At 44.9% G+C, this 13,239-nt stretch overlaps 1 protein-coding gene across 2 annotated transcripts in view; it reads left to right on the top strand.

The window, feature by feature from the left end:
* Window positions 1-7,764, top strand: part of Plac1 (placenta enriched 1) — a 65,624-nt gene extending 57,860 nt beyond the window's left edge. For both annotated transcript variants that reach the window (XM_004653799.2, XM_045140543.1), the window contains one exon: window positions 6,928-7,764. In XM_004653799.2, coding sequence (XP_004653856.1) covers window positions 6,989-7,510 — 522 coding nt within the window. In that variant the 5' untranslated portion in view covers window positions 6,928-6,988 and the 3' untranslated portion in view covers window positions 7,511-7,764. The remainder of the gene's footprint in view (window positions 1-6,927) is intronic.
* Window positions 7,765-13,239: the final 5,475 nt, after the last annotated feature.

Raw genomic sequence — 13,239 nt, 5'->3', positions numbered from 1 at the left:
AATGCTGCTAAAGGGCCTAATGGGAAACGTAGATGCATAAACTGCAGTTAAGAAACAGAAAGTTACTTGTGTTCCACAGCTGCCAGAAAAGCAAACAGTTTGAATCTAGGAGTTAGGAATAGCTCTGGGTTTTCCCCACCTCTCTATAGCTTGGTTCAGGACAGTATGTACCATAGTTGAGCCCTGCTTGGCTAAACCAATATATCTCAGCTCACTGTAAGGAAAATTTGCAAGCAAGTCCAAATGGGGGGGCTCCGATAATACATACCTTGAAACCTGTTTTCTATCAGCCCAGTGGTCTCAGCTGGGACAGTAGTCTCAAGTTGAGCGCTCCTGCATTTTCTCTTCCAGTCCTCAGTACTTGAGATTTGTGGAGACTTTAACAGGAATTCTGTCCATCGCTTCTGGGCTGCTGCGTACAGTTCCCACTAGAGATTGGAAATACCTTCAGTCTGGAAACCACCATAGCCCTCGACTTCCACTTGGCCGTCTTTGGCCCTCAGCTGGTTTTCAGGCCCCTGTACCCAGAGCCCATTCTGCCCGCACATTTCATGTGAGTGTTAGGAAAGCCAGCTCCTGTGATGAATTCACACTATGTGATGAATGACTTCTAACCATTCCCCAGAAGTCAGCACACTGCACTTCTCTCCCTTTCCCAGAGATGGGCAGACAGGCAGCAAGAGAAGGGAATAGCCCGCCCCCCCTCTTTTTTGATAACCTGTACTCAGCAAAAGGGAGCCCAGTCTCAAAGTGCAGTCCTGAGGCATTAAGCTCAGAGTTAGCAAACTCATTAGCAATCCATTCTTCTCTCCTCCTAATCTCCAGGCTCTTCCTTCTCCCCCAGAGTCACATGGCCTTAAGCATGACTTTTCTTCAAGTGTTTTTCTGAGTTCAGAGATACGTTTTCACACACAGAGGCATCTTCATTTATTGCTTCTACCACATGGAAAGCTGTTGCTGGCTTTAAGAAAAACAGAGGAAGGAGCTGGAGAGATGGATTAGCGGTTAAGCGCTTGCCTGTGAAGCCTAAGGACCCCGGTTCAAGGCTTGATTCCCCAGGACCCATGTAAGCCAGATGCATAAGGGGGCACATGCATCTGGAGTTTGTTTGCAGTGGCTGGAAGCCCTGGCGCGCCCATCCCCCCCCCTCTCTGCCTCTTTCTCTCTCTGTCACTCTCAAATAAATAAAAATAAACAAAAAATGTTTAAAAAGAAAGAAAACCAGAGGAAGTTTTCTGAAAGATGGCTCAACAACTAAGAGTACTTCCCATGCATGCATGAGGGCCTGAGGAGACCCAAGAGACAGCTTGAGCTTGATTCCCCAAGACCCACATAAATAGCTGGCCACGGCCATGCACATCTGTAACCCTAGTCCCATAGGAGTGCAGAATCCAGAAAATTGCATGAGCTCTTATGGAAGTGGGGGGGGGGTAGGAATGGAGACCCAAGCAAGCTCCAGGACCAGTAAGAGATTTGGCTCAAGGAAGAATGGGCAGAAGAGCCAGGCGTGGTGGCACACGCCTTTAATCCCAGCACTCGGGAGGCAGAGGTAGGAGGATCACTATGAGCTGGAGGCCACCCTGAGACTACATAATAAATTCCAGGTCCGCCTGGGCTAGAGCAAGACCCTACCTCAACATACTAAAAGAAAAAAAAAAATGGTGGAGTTCCAGAGACTTATTGCTGGTTAGAATTATCAGACTTGGAGACTTGTCATTGGCCAGAGTTGTTGAACTTGGAGCTACAGTTTGATGTTAGCCCTGTTTAAATCTTGTATTGGCTGAATATTTCTTTGCTATGCCCAATGCCATCTTTTAAGTATTTATTCTGTTCCATTATGGTTTTGGGGAGATTTTTTGGTATTATGGCTCACTTAAAAGACCTTGAATTATGGGGATGTTTGAACATCATTAAGATTAACAAAAACTGTGGGGACTTTTGGAGTTGGATGAATGCATTGTATTTGCTATCATGGATTGTTATCAGTTTATGGGGGCAGGGGCGGAATGTGGTAGTTTGATTCAGGTGTGTCCCATAAACTTAGGTGTTCTGAATGCTAGGTTCCCAGCTGATGGAGATTTGGGAATTAATGCCTCAGGGGGATAGTGTATTGTTGGGGCGGGCTTATGGGTATTATAGCCAGTTTCCCCTTGCCAGTGTTTGGCACACTCTCCTGTTCCTGTTGTCCACCTTACATTGGCCAGGGGGTGATGTCCACCCTCTGCGCATGCCATCATTTTCCCTGCCATCATGGAGCCTCCCCTTGAGCCTATAAGCCAAAATAACCCCCCCAAAAAATGGGCAAAAGAGTAATGGAGGGGAACACTAGATGTTCCCCTCTGGCCACCTCATGTGAGCACACACCACCACAGGTGAGCACACAATGTGCTACAGTATACACTTGCACACAACACACACATGTACTTGCACATGCAAAAAAAAGAAAAACATGGACAAAGGAAACAAACTGGTTCAAAGTTGATTTGTACTGAGTGATCTCCTGTAAAGAGTTATGTCACCAAGTCTCTTCCTCCAGACTAATCAAGAAGCAAGTGTGATGGCCTGGAGAGATGGCTTAGCGGTTAAGTGCTTGCCTGTGAAGCTTAAGGACCCTGGTTCAAGGCTCGATTCCCCAGGACCCACGTTAGCCAGATGCACAAGGGGGCGCACGCGTCTGGAGTTCGTTTGCAGTGGCTGGAGGCCCTGGCGCGCCCATTCTCTCTCTCTCTCTCTCTGTCACTCTCAAATTAATTAATTAATTAATTAAAAGATCAAAAAATTATTTTAAAAAAAGAAGCAGGTGTGAGATGAGGAGGTAGTCTGAAATGAATGCTTACTGGCCCACACTGTTGTTTCTTGGGGAATCTAGGCATATGGTAACTCTACTGGGAATATTCGCGAGAGGGAAGGAAGGACAGGAGTATGGGAATGATGCTTGGAAAGGGAAAGGGAAAGGAAATAGATGGCTTAACTCCTGAGAACAGAATAGCCTTACACTTGAGTCTCGGTTGGGGGATTTGAAAACAAAACTGGAATGGAAGAATTGTTTCCTTGGCCTATTCCAGGAAGTACTTAATGAGGAAGTTTTTGTTCAGGGCAGATAGGCCCAAGCTGCAATGTCATGTTAAGAAAAGAAAAAGGAAGGAAGAAAAGAGAGGAAGGGAAACAGAAAGGGAGGAGTGAAGGAGAGAAAGCCCTTCAGGAAGCATGTTTAGGACAAAGTGGTTTTCTTCAGAGCCACCAACAGTGCAGCAGTGATGAGCCACCATCTTCAGTTTCCTAAAGGACCTCAACATCCACCATGCTGGAGCAAGTGGCTGCTTGACTTAACTAGTGAGTCATCCAGGGTCAGCTCACATCAGGAGTTACTTGTTTTCTGTTGTTGTTTTTATTTGTTTTGAGGGTGTAGGATGCAGGGGTGCGTGTGTGTGTGTGTGTGTGTGTGTGTTACTGGTTCTATTTTTGCTTTATGGAAAAAGAAATCCACTCCAAGAGTGACATTTGAGAAGAAATAAAGAGGAAAAGAAAGAGCTGACAAACCTCTTTGGCTTTTCTTTAGACCCCAAAATCCACGGAAAGAAGGAGCAGTCATTAGGAAGAGAGAGAGAGAGAGAGAGATGGGGAGGAGAACGACCTGAACCCATCCTAAACAAAACATTTCATCCAGGCCAGTGCATTTTTCTAGCGGCCCCTGTGCCATGGTTTCCATTCAAGAATGCAACAAATGCATCAAGAGCAAAGGAAGAGACAGAAGAGGCTGCACTCTTGCAGCTGGGGAAAAGGAAAGACAAAAAGCTCTTGGGATGTTTCTTAGACCAGTGCTATGCACATAGAGAGCCCGCAATAAAGATTAGTCGAAGAGTGAAATCATCTGTAAGGGATGATTTGGGGAGTCACTTAGCAGAGGACAAAAAGCTAGTCACAGAACCCCTGCATTTACATACATTTAGGCACCTGGGGGTTGTACATGTGTGGTATGTGTGTATATATTGATGTATTTGTGTGTGTGTGTTCATGTCGGGGTTAGTACATGGAGATTAGAGAGCTGTATTCCAGTCAGGTCTCACCTTCCACCACATGTGAGACAGGATCTCTCATTGTTCACAGCTCTTGATGTGTGAGCTTCTGAGAAAGTCTCCTGTCTCTGCTGCCCATCTTGCTGTGGGGCTGCTGGGGTTATAAAAGTCCCCCACAGCTTGAAGCTTTTACTTGGAGTCTAGGGATCTGCATTCAGTTGCTCATGCTTGCACAGCAAACACTTGATCCATGGAGCCATGTCTCCAGTCCTTTTAGGCACATTTTTCTATTTGTGGGTTTTGTTTTGGTTTTGGTGGGGTTTTTTTGTGTGGTTTTGGTTTTGGTTTTTTGAGGTAGGGTTTCACTGTAGCCCAGGCTGACCTGGAATTCACTATGGAGTCTCAGGGTGGTCTCGAACTCACGGCGATCCTCCTACCACTGCCTCCCAAGTGCAAGTACTGGGATTAAAGACATGCGCCACCAAGCCCGGCTCCTATTTGGTTTGTGTGACTTTAACTTTAAAGTGAGTTAGATAATATTTGACTTCCTTCTTACCACCTGATATCATGAAATAAAGAAAGAAGAGGGATGGGGAGCTCTTGCTCAGTGGTTAAAGCACTTGCTTATAAAGCCTGCTGGCCAGGTTCGATTACCCAGTACCCATGTAAAGCCAGCAGCAAGAGGAGAGGAAAGAGCTGGCATGCCTATTCTCTCACCTTCTCTCTCTCTCAAATAAGTAAATAAAATAAAAATTAAGTAAAGAAACAAAACTGTAGTCAACAAAGAATCTGAAGATTTTAGGAGATACTTGAACGTGTGTGTGTGTGTGTGTGTGTGTGTGTGTGTGTAACACAAACCCAATACTCCTTTTAATTTTGGGGGTTTAACGAATCTTCATATGTAGTGTGCATGAAAATGTAATATTACAACCAGCATGCTGTTTTTTGTTGTTTTTTTTTTTTTTTTTTTTTTTTTTTTTTGGTTTTGTTGTTTTGTTTTTGTTTTTGCTTTCGCTTTTCGAGGTAGGGTCTCATGCTAGCTCAGGCTGACCTGGAATTCACTACGGAGTCTCAGGGTGGCCTCGAACTCACAGCGATCCTCCTATCTCTGCCTCCTGAGTGCTGGGATTACAGGAGTACGCCACCACGCCTGGCTCCAGCATACTTTGTTTGTTTGTTGGTGACAGGGTCTCACTATGTAGCCCGGGCTGACCTGAAACTCACTATGTAGTTTCAAGTTGGCTTTAATTGTATCTGCCTCTCCAGTGCTGGGATTACAAACATAAGTCACCACATCAGGCTCAGAATTTTTCGATTTCACTATGGTACACGGTTTCCCAGTGTGTCAGAGAACCAGTGGGACATAATGACTTATGATGCTACTAATGGAGTTTGAGAAGCATTCATTTAATCACATTTCAGATCCACTCAGTAAAATTTTAATATGTCGGGGACTAAAGCGATATCGTAGTGATTAAGGTGCTTGCCTGCAAAGCCAAAGGACCCAGGTTTGGTTCTTCAGTACCCTTGTAAAGCCAGATGTGCAGGGTAGTGCATGCATCTAGAGTTCATTTGCAGTGGCTAGAGGCCCTGGTATGCCCATTCTCTAACTGCTTCTTTTTCTCAAATAATATTTTTTTAAAAAATTAATTTCAATATGTCATTGTTATGAATAAACTACAATTTCTTCATAGCCTTTTACATTTCATTTTTGGGGGTTTTTGTTGTTGTTTTGCTTTTCAAGGTACAGTCTCACTTTAGCTCAGGCTGACCTGGAGTTCACTATATAGTCTCAGGGCGGCCTTAAACTCACAATGATCCTCCTCCTACCTCTGCCTCCCGAGTGCTGGGACTAAAGGCATGTGCCACCACACCTGGCTACATTTAAATTTGTTTGCTAACCAAGGAGGTCATAAGTAAGGGTGAGAATAATGTATGTGAGGATATACTAACCCTTAAGGCAGAAAGGATTGCCAACTTGAATCAACTGTATTCCCCACCCCTTGATTAAATGTTTAACACAAAAACTGTTTGGTTTGGTTTGATTTGATTGAAGGAGTAGATTCTCATTCTGCACATCAGGGAAGGATATGTGTTTTATACCAAAACAGGATGGTAAAACCACTTTAGGACATGCCCCCCACATCCTGCATATCAGATACATATATCTCACAGGTAGAGCATTTGCCTAGCATGTGTGAACACTTGGGTTCCATCCCAAGCAGCAGAAAACCAGGCATAAGAAGCCATTCTAAACCAGGCATGGAGATGCATGCCTTTAATCCCAGCACTCTGGAGGCACAGATAGGAAGATCCGCTATGAGTTTGAAGCCAGCCTGGGACTACAGATTGAGTTCCAGATTAGCCTGGGCTGGAGTGAAACCCTGCCTCAAAAATCCTACAAATAAATAAACCAACAAATAAATAACCCATCCTAGTTATTTATAAGCATGCAAGTTTCAACAATGGAATTAAGATTCAGTAGTCTGTCCCACATGAAAGCTTCCTTCTTCACAATGCTTTAGGAACACATGTTTGCTTTAAAAACAAATCATTAGGAGGGAATTACCATGGGATTTTTTTTTTATAATCATGGAAAATGCTAATACAAATTTAAAAATAAATAAATAAATAAATAAATATAAATAAAAATAATAAAAACAAATCATTATATCATGCTAGAGATGGCTTGATGGTTAAGGCGCTAACTGGCAAAGCCAAAAGACCCAGGTTCGATTCCCCAGAACCCACATAAAGCCAGCTGCACAAGGTGGCGTGTGTGCGTCTGGAGCGCATTTACAGTGCCTGGAGGGCCTGACACGCCCACTCGCTTCTGATAAATAAATAAATAAATATTTCAAATTGAAGTGGGATATAACATGACCTGTCTCTTGTGTTTTGTGTGCTCCAGAAATCCTCGTGGGACCCCTCTCCGTTTGCGGTGCGCTGCTGCCGATCCCCTGGCTGCCAAGATGAAAGCCTTGCACTTGCTGGTCGGAGCGCTCCTCTTCACCTCCATGGTTTCTGCCTGTGCCGGACAAAATCAAGTGTCTGTGCTGTGCTCCACCGACTGGTTCATTGTCACCGTTCATCCCTTCTTGCTGAACAACGACGTCTATGTACACTTTTATGAGGTGCACTTGGGCCTAGGTTGCCCTGCCAACCATGTGTATCCGCACTTCTACCAGTTCTCCTACCGCGTTACAGAATGTGGCATCAGGGTCAAGGCCATCACTCAAGATGTAGTTATCTACAGCTCTGAGATCCACTACGCGACAAAGGGCTCGTCAATTCGGTATGTGATTCCCGTGTCGTGCGCTGCCCCGCAACGGTCTCCCTGGCTCACTAAGCCCTACGCCACCAGTACTGCAAGCAGCAATGTGGCCGTATCGCAGAAAAGCGACACGTGCTACGAAGTGTTCAGCCTGTCACACTCCAGCCAAAGGTCCAACTGCAGTTGTCCCCCCTGTGTCTTCAAGCAAGCACATACCTAGATTGTCCCACTGCCAGGCACATGCACGGGCCTCTGCAGTCCCCTGACGCCGCTGAGATTTCGGAGGACTGAAGTCTTCGTTGGATGACCTGATTCAGCCCATGTCATGCCCAGATGTGGGGGCTTCTGAAAATTTTGTTTCTAGATTAGTAATGTAGCTTTTTCTACTGTTAGCCAAATTAGTTGATTATAGCTGTTTTTTTTTCACTATTTTTGTATCTTTTGAAGAATAATAAAATTCTGATGGCATTAAAATATCATTTGGACTTTTTTTGCGGGGGGGAGGGGGTTCAAGGTAGGGTCTCACTGTAGCCCAGGCTGACCTGGATTCACTCTGTAGTCTCAGGGTAGCCTTGAACTCACGGTGATCCTCCTATCTCTGCATCCCCAGTGCTGGGATTAAAGGCGTGCACCACCACACCCAGCTTCATTTGAACATTTTTGCTTTATACTCACATACCTAGATTTTACTATGGGCTGAGTACTATCCTAAGTGGTTTGTCAACGTTGGTGGCAGGGCAATTCTCTCCCTAAGATGACTTTTTTTCTCCTTTACATTCTCTGGGCTGGAGGGATTGCTCTGTGGTTAACACACTTGCCTGCAAAGCCAAAGGACCTAGGTTCAATTCCCCAGGACCCACATAAGCACAAGATGGTGCATGCATGTGTGTGTAAAGTTCATTGTAGTGGTTGGAGACCCTGGAATGCCCATTCTCCCCCCCCCCTCTCTCTCTCTCTCTCTCATCTCCCTGTTTCTCTCTAACAAATAAAAAAAAAAATTAAAAAGCCTTCCCTAACAAAATCTCCCCATCTATAGCCCCCTTTTCTCTGTGCCACTGAGGTAGTAGTTAGTTACATGCCTTCTTAGTTTGATCTAAAGCTGCGTCACTTTTCATGCATGGAAAGCATAGGTGATGCCAGTGATTATTTTAATTTTTAATTGTTTTTTTGACAACTTCTATACTTACATACAATACACCATGATATTTCCCTTCCCTCCCCCAATTTCCCCTTCACAACTCTGCTCTCTATCATATCCCCTCCCTCTCTCTGTTAGTCTCTCTTTTATTTTGATGTCATTGTCGTTTTCTCCTATTAGGAGGAGGGTCTTTTGAAGGCATTGCTAGGCACTGCAAGGTCATGGATATCAAAGTTAATTTCTGTCTGGACAGTTACATTGTAAGGAGTGGCACCCTTCCTTTGGCTCTTACATTCTTTCCACCACCTCTTCCACAATGGATCCTGATTCTTGGAGGGTGTGATAGAGATGCTTCAGTGCTGGACTCTCCTCTGTCACTTCTTCTCAGTCATATGTTGCCTTTTGGGTCATCCCAGTGGTCACTGCCATCTGAAAAGAGAAGCTTCTCTAACCAAAAGGGAGAATAGCATTAATATATGAATATGAACATCAAGTGTAGTGCTTTCAGGGCACTTTGGTAAGAATAATATGTGCATTTAGCCAAAAAAGAGCAGCCTTTATACCCCTAAGGCACATGACTGCTCCTGCCATAGGGTAGGACTCCTTACAACGTGCTTCCCCCCAGACACAAAATGGCCTGGATATCCATGACCTCACAGTGCCTGACACTACCTACATAGACCATCATAATAAGAGGAAAATATCAAGACATCAAAATCAAAGAGAGACTGATTGAGAGGGGGAGGGGATATGATGGAGAGTGGAGTTTCAAAGGGGAAAGTGGGGGAGACGGAGGGCATTACCATGGGATTTTTTTTTTTTGTGATCATGGAAGATGTTAATTAAAAAAAAAATTGAAGGAAAGAAAAGAAAGAGATTTGTTTCAACTTACAGATCCAGGTTACAGTCCATCATGGTGGAGAAGGCAATAGTGGCAGGAATTTGAGACAGCTGTCGCATTGGGCACAATGGGGAAGCAGAGGGCTGAACACTGGTACTCAGCCAGCTCTCTCCTTTTTATGTAGTCCAGGACCACAACCCATGGCACATGCTGTCCCTAGTTAAGGTGGGTCTTCCCACCTCAATTAACCTGATCATGATAATCCATCACAGACAAACACAGCGGCTAACCTAATCTCCATAATCCCTTACAGCTAATTCTAGTCCTGTTGTTGTGTTGAAAATCAATAGGAACCATCACAGCAGGACAACAGGAAAGCTGTCATGGGAAATTTTTCCCTTAGGAAGATGCAAGCACACACCTTCACCCCAAGATAGGCCACAGATAGACAGACCAAAGACAATAGGCAATTACACCAAGATCAGTTTTGGCGACCTGTTGAGTGCATCGGTGTTATTTACAGAGTAGGACGACATGTTTGTTATGGGCACGTGAAGTACCCAAAGCAGTCACAGCACCAAGAAGTCTCATCCCATGCTGGATAATGGCCTCCCCATTGCTGCTTCAAGGAGCTCCTTGTGTCAAAATTACTTCCTTCAGTGCTTTTCCTTTACCATCAGGGTGGATGAGGGGTTGCTTGCAGGAGCATGGAGACCCGAAGGCAGCTGCAGCCCCCGGAAGCCACCCCAGCAGAGCTGACGACTCACCGAGCAGTTGTTTTCACTGAAAGAAAGACTAGAAATCCCCTTAAAGGGAGGAGTCTTGCAACCTTTTCCCAGACTTGTTGACTTCCTGAATCTCCTGGGTTTGCTTCCTCACCCCATGTTGCAGTCCGGTTCACATTGCTGGTAGAAATCACCCAACCAAGAACAGCTTGTGGGTAAAAGAGATTTATTTTGGCTTACAGGCTCAAGGGGAAGCTCCACAATGGCAGGGGAAAACGATGGCATGAGCAGAGGGTCGACATCACCCCCTGGCCAACATAAGATGGAACACAGCAACAGGAGGGTTAGCCAAACACTGGCATGAGGAAACTGGCTATAAAGCCCATAAGCCCACCCCCAACAATACACTCCCTCCAAGAGGCATTAATTCCCAAATCTCCATCAGCTGGGAACCTAGCATTCAGAACACCTAAGTTCATGGGGGACACCTGAATCAAACCACCACATTCCGCCCCTGGCCCCCATAAACTGATATCCATACATGATGTAAAATACAATGCATACAGTCTGACTTTAAAAGTCCCCATAGTTTTTATCAATCCCAGTGATATTCGTACATCCCCATAGTCCAAGATCTTTTAACTGAGCCATAATACCAAAAAATAACCTAAAAAAACCATAATGGCACAGAATAAATAGTCACACTGCAAAAGATAGCATTGGGCATAGCAAAGAAACATTCAACCAATACAAGATTTAAAACAACCAGGGCAAATATCAAACTCTGTAGCTTCAAGTCCAGCAACATTAGCCAGTAAAATCTTCAAGTCCGATAATTCTAACCAGCAACAAGTCTCTGGCATTCCAATTCCGCCCCTCCAGCTAGGCTACTCACAGTCCTGAAAAGCTACATCAGGGCCAGAAGCTCCTCAGCAGCCATCTCATGGTCCCGGCATCTCCACTGGGTCTCCACTGCAAGCCACGGTTCATCCTCATGGCCCCATGGGGTCTCTATGCAGGCAACCAGCAAAACCGCTTCACACTGCCCATGGACATTTCCAAACCACAAGACCGTGTTGCAAACTCAATGATCCTCTTTCCAGCATTTCTTATAATCCACGATACCAGGTGGGGTGCCAATTTGTTAATCCAGGGGGGAATAAAGCAGACTTTGAAGAACAGGACACTCCTTGATCACTCAGGCCCTTTCACGAGTCTACATTCTTCTTGTTGCCCCAGCGCAGGTCAGCTAGCCCAGTCTCAAAGTTTATAATTTTTCAGTTGCAGCTGAACGGGCAGCAGTTCACCCAAATATTTTTCTTTCTGTGCCATATCCCTCTGCTCACTCTAGTCCATTTCTACACAAAGCAAGCCTGCACAACTTCTCAGGACATGGGCATAAGAGCAAACTTCTCACACAAACTGCTTCTAGCCCAGTCCAGGCACAGCTCTTTCTCACCCTCATAAGCCAAACCTCACAGTCCATAGTTCTTACTGCCTTCGGGTCTTTCAGCTCTGACCAGAATAGTCCATCAAGCTGTACTTACAGCACTGCAAGGCATCTCTTAGGCCAAGCTTTCAATACCTTCCACATTCCTCTTGAAAATCAGCTCCAAAAGGCCAAAGCCACACAGTCAGGTGTCTAGCAGCAACCCCACTCCTCGGTACCACTTTACTGTTGCAGTCGGGTTCACATTGCTGGTAGAAATCACCCAACCAAGAACAGCTTGTGGGTAAAAGAGATTTATTTTGGCTTACAGGCTCAAGGGGAAGCTCCACAATGGCAGGGGAAAACGATGGCATGAGCAGAGGGTGGACATCACCCCCTGGCCAACATAAGATGGAACACAGCAACAGGAGGGTGTGCCAAACACTGGCATGGGGAAACTGGCTATAAAGCCCATAATTCCTGCCCCCAACAATATACTCCCTCCAGGAGGCCTTAATTCCCAAATCTCCATCAGCTGGGAACCTAGCATTCACAACACCTAAGTTTATGGGGGACACCTGAATCAAACCACCACACCCCAGAAGGGTATTTTCAATTTCTTGTTTTGTTTGTTTTTTTTTGCAAGGTAGGGTCTCACTTTAGCCCAGGCTGACCTGGAATTCACTATGGAGTCTCAGGGTGGCCTTGAACTCACAGAAATCCTCCTACCTCTGCCTCCCGAGTGCTAGGATTAAAGGAATGTGCCACCATGCCTGACTCTCAATTTTTTGTTTGTTTGTTTGTTTGTTTGTTTGTTTGTTTGTTTGTTTGTTTGTTTTTTGACATAGGGTCTCACTCTAGCTCAGGCTGACCTGGAATTCACTATGTAGTCTCAGAGTAGCCTCGAACTCATGGCAATACTCCTACCTCTGCCTCCCAAATGCTAAGATTAAAGGCATGTGACACCACGCCCAGCTTTCAATTTCTTTTCTTATAAGTATTTTTACTTATTTATTTGGGAAACAGAGAGAGAAAGAGGCAGATAGAGAGAGAGAATGGGCACAGGAGGGCCTCCTGCCACTGAAAACAAACTCCAGATGTATGCCCCACTTTGTGCATCAGTCTTTACTGGATACTGGGGAATTGAACCCAGGTCATTATGCTTTGTAGGTAAGTGCCTTAAACACTGAGCACTCTCTCCAGACCATATGTTTCAATTTCTGATTAACATTGGTCAAACTGTGCTTTTAATCATTCCTATGACCTCAAGGAGTGTTTGTGTGACCTTTTAAGTTTCAGGTCTTCCCAGACTTGACTTCGTGAATCCCCAGAGCCACTTTTCTGTCTTCAGGAGGGAATATTTCAATTTGAAGGAATCTGCTACACAATACAAGCCAAGGTGGAGAACCATAAGATTCATGGAATTAGGGTCCATTGAGCTGAAACATATATGAGAAAATTTCATTGGTTGAAAGGAAAGGCATCCAAGGCCTGTAACAGCGGGAAGAGGCATACAAAAAAGCCACTGATTGGTAATCATATTTTGCATTGGTTAATATCACAACATAATTAGGCATTGTTTAAATTTTTTAAAAATTATTTATTTATTTGAGAGAGAGAAAGAAGCAGAGAGAATGGGTGCGCCAAGGCCTCCAGCCACTGCAAAGGAACTCCAGACGTGTGTGCCCCTTGTGCCTCTGGCTTCCGTGGGTCCTGGAGAACCAAACTCAGATCCTTTGGCTTTGCAGGCAAACGCCTTAACTACTAAGCCATCTCTCAAGCCCCTAATTAGGCATTTAAAAAAAAAATTCAAGCC

This window comes from Jaculus jaculus, chromosome X (genome assembly GCF_020740685.1).
Source record: "Jaculus jaculus isolate mJacJac1 chromosome X, mJacJac1.mat.Y.cur, whole genome shotgun sequence".
In the NCBI taxonomy this organism is placed as follows: domain Eukaryota; kingdom Metazoa; phylum Chordata; class Mammalia; order Rodentia; family Dipodidae; genus Jaculus; species Jaculus jaculus.
This window is presented reverse-complemented; position numbering and strand designations above follow the sequence as displayed.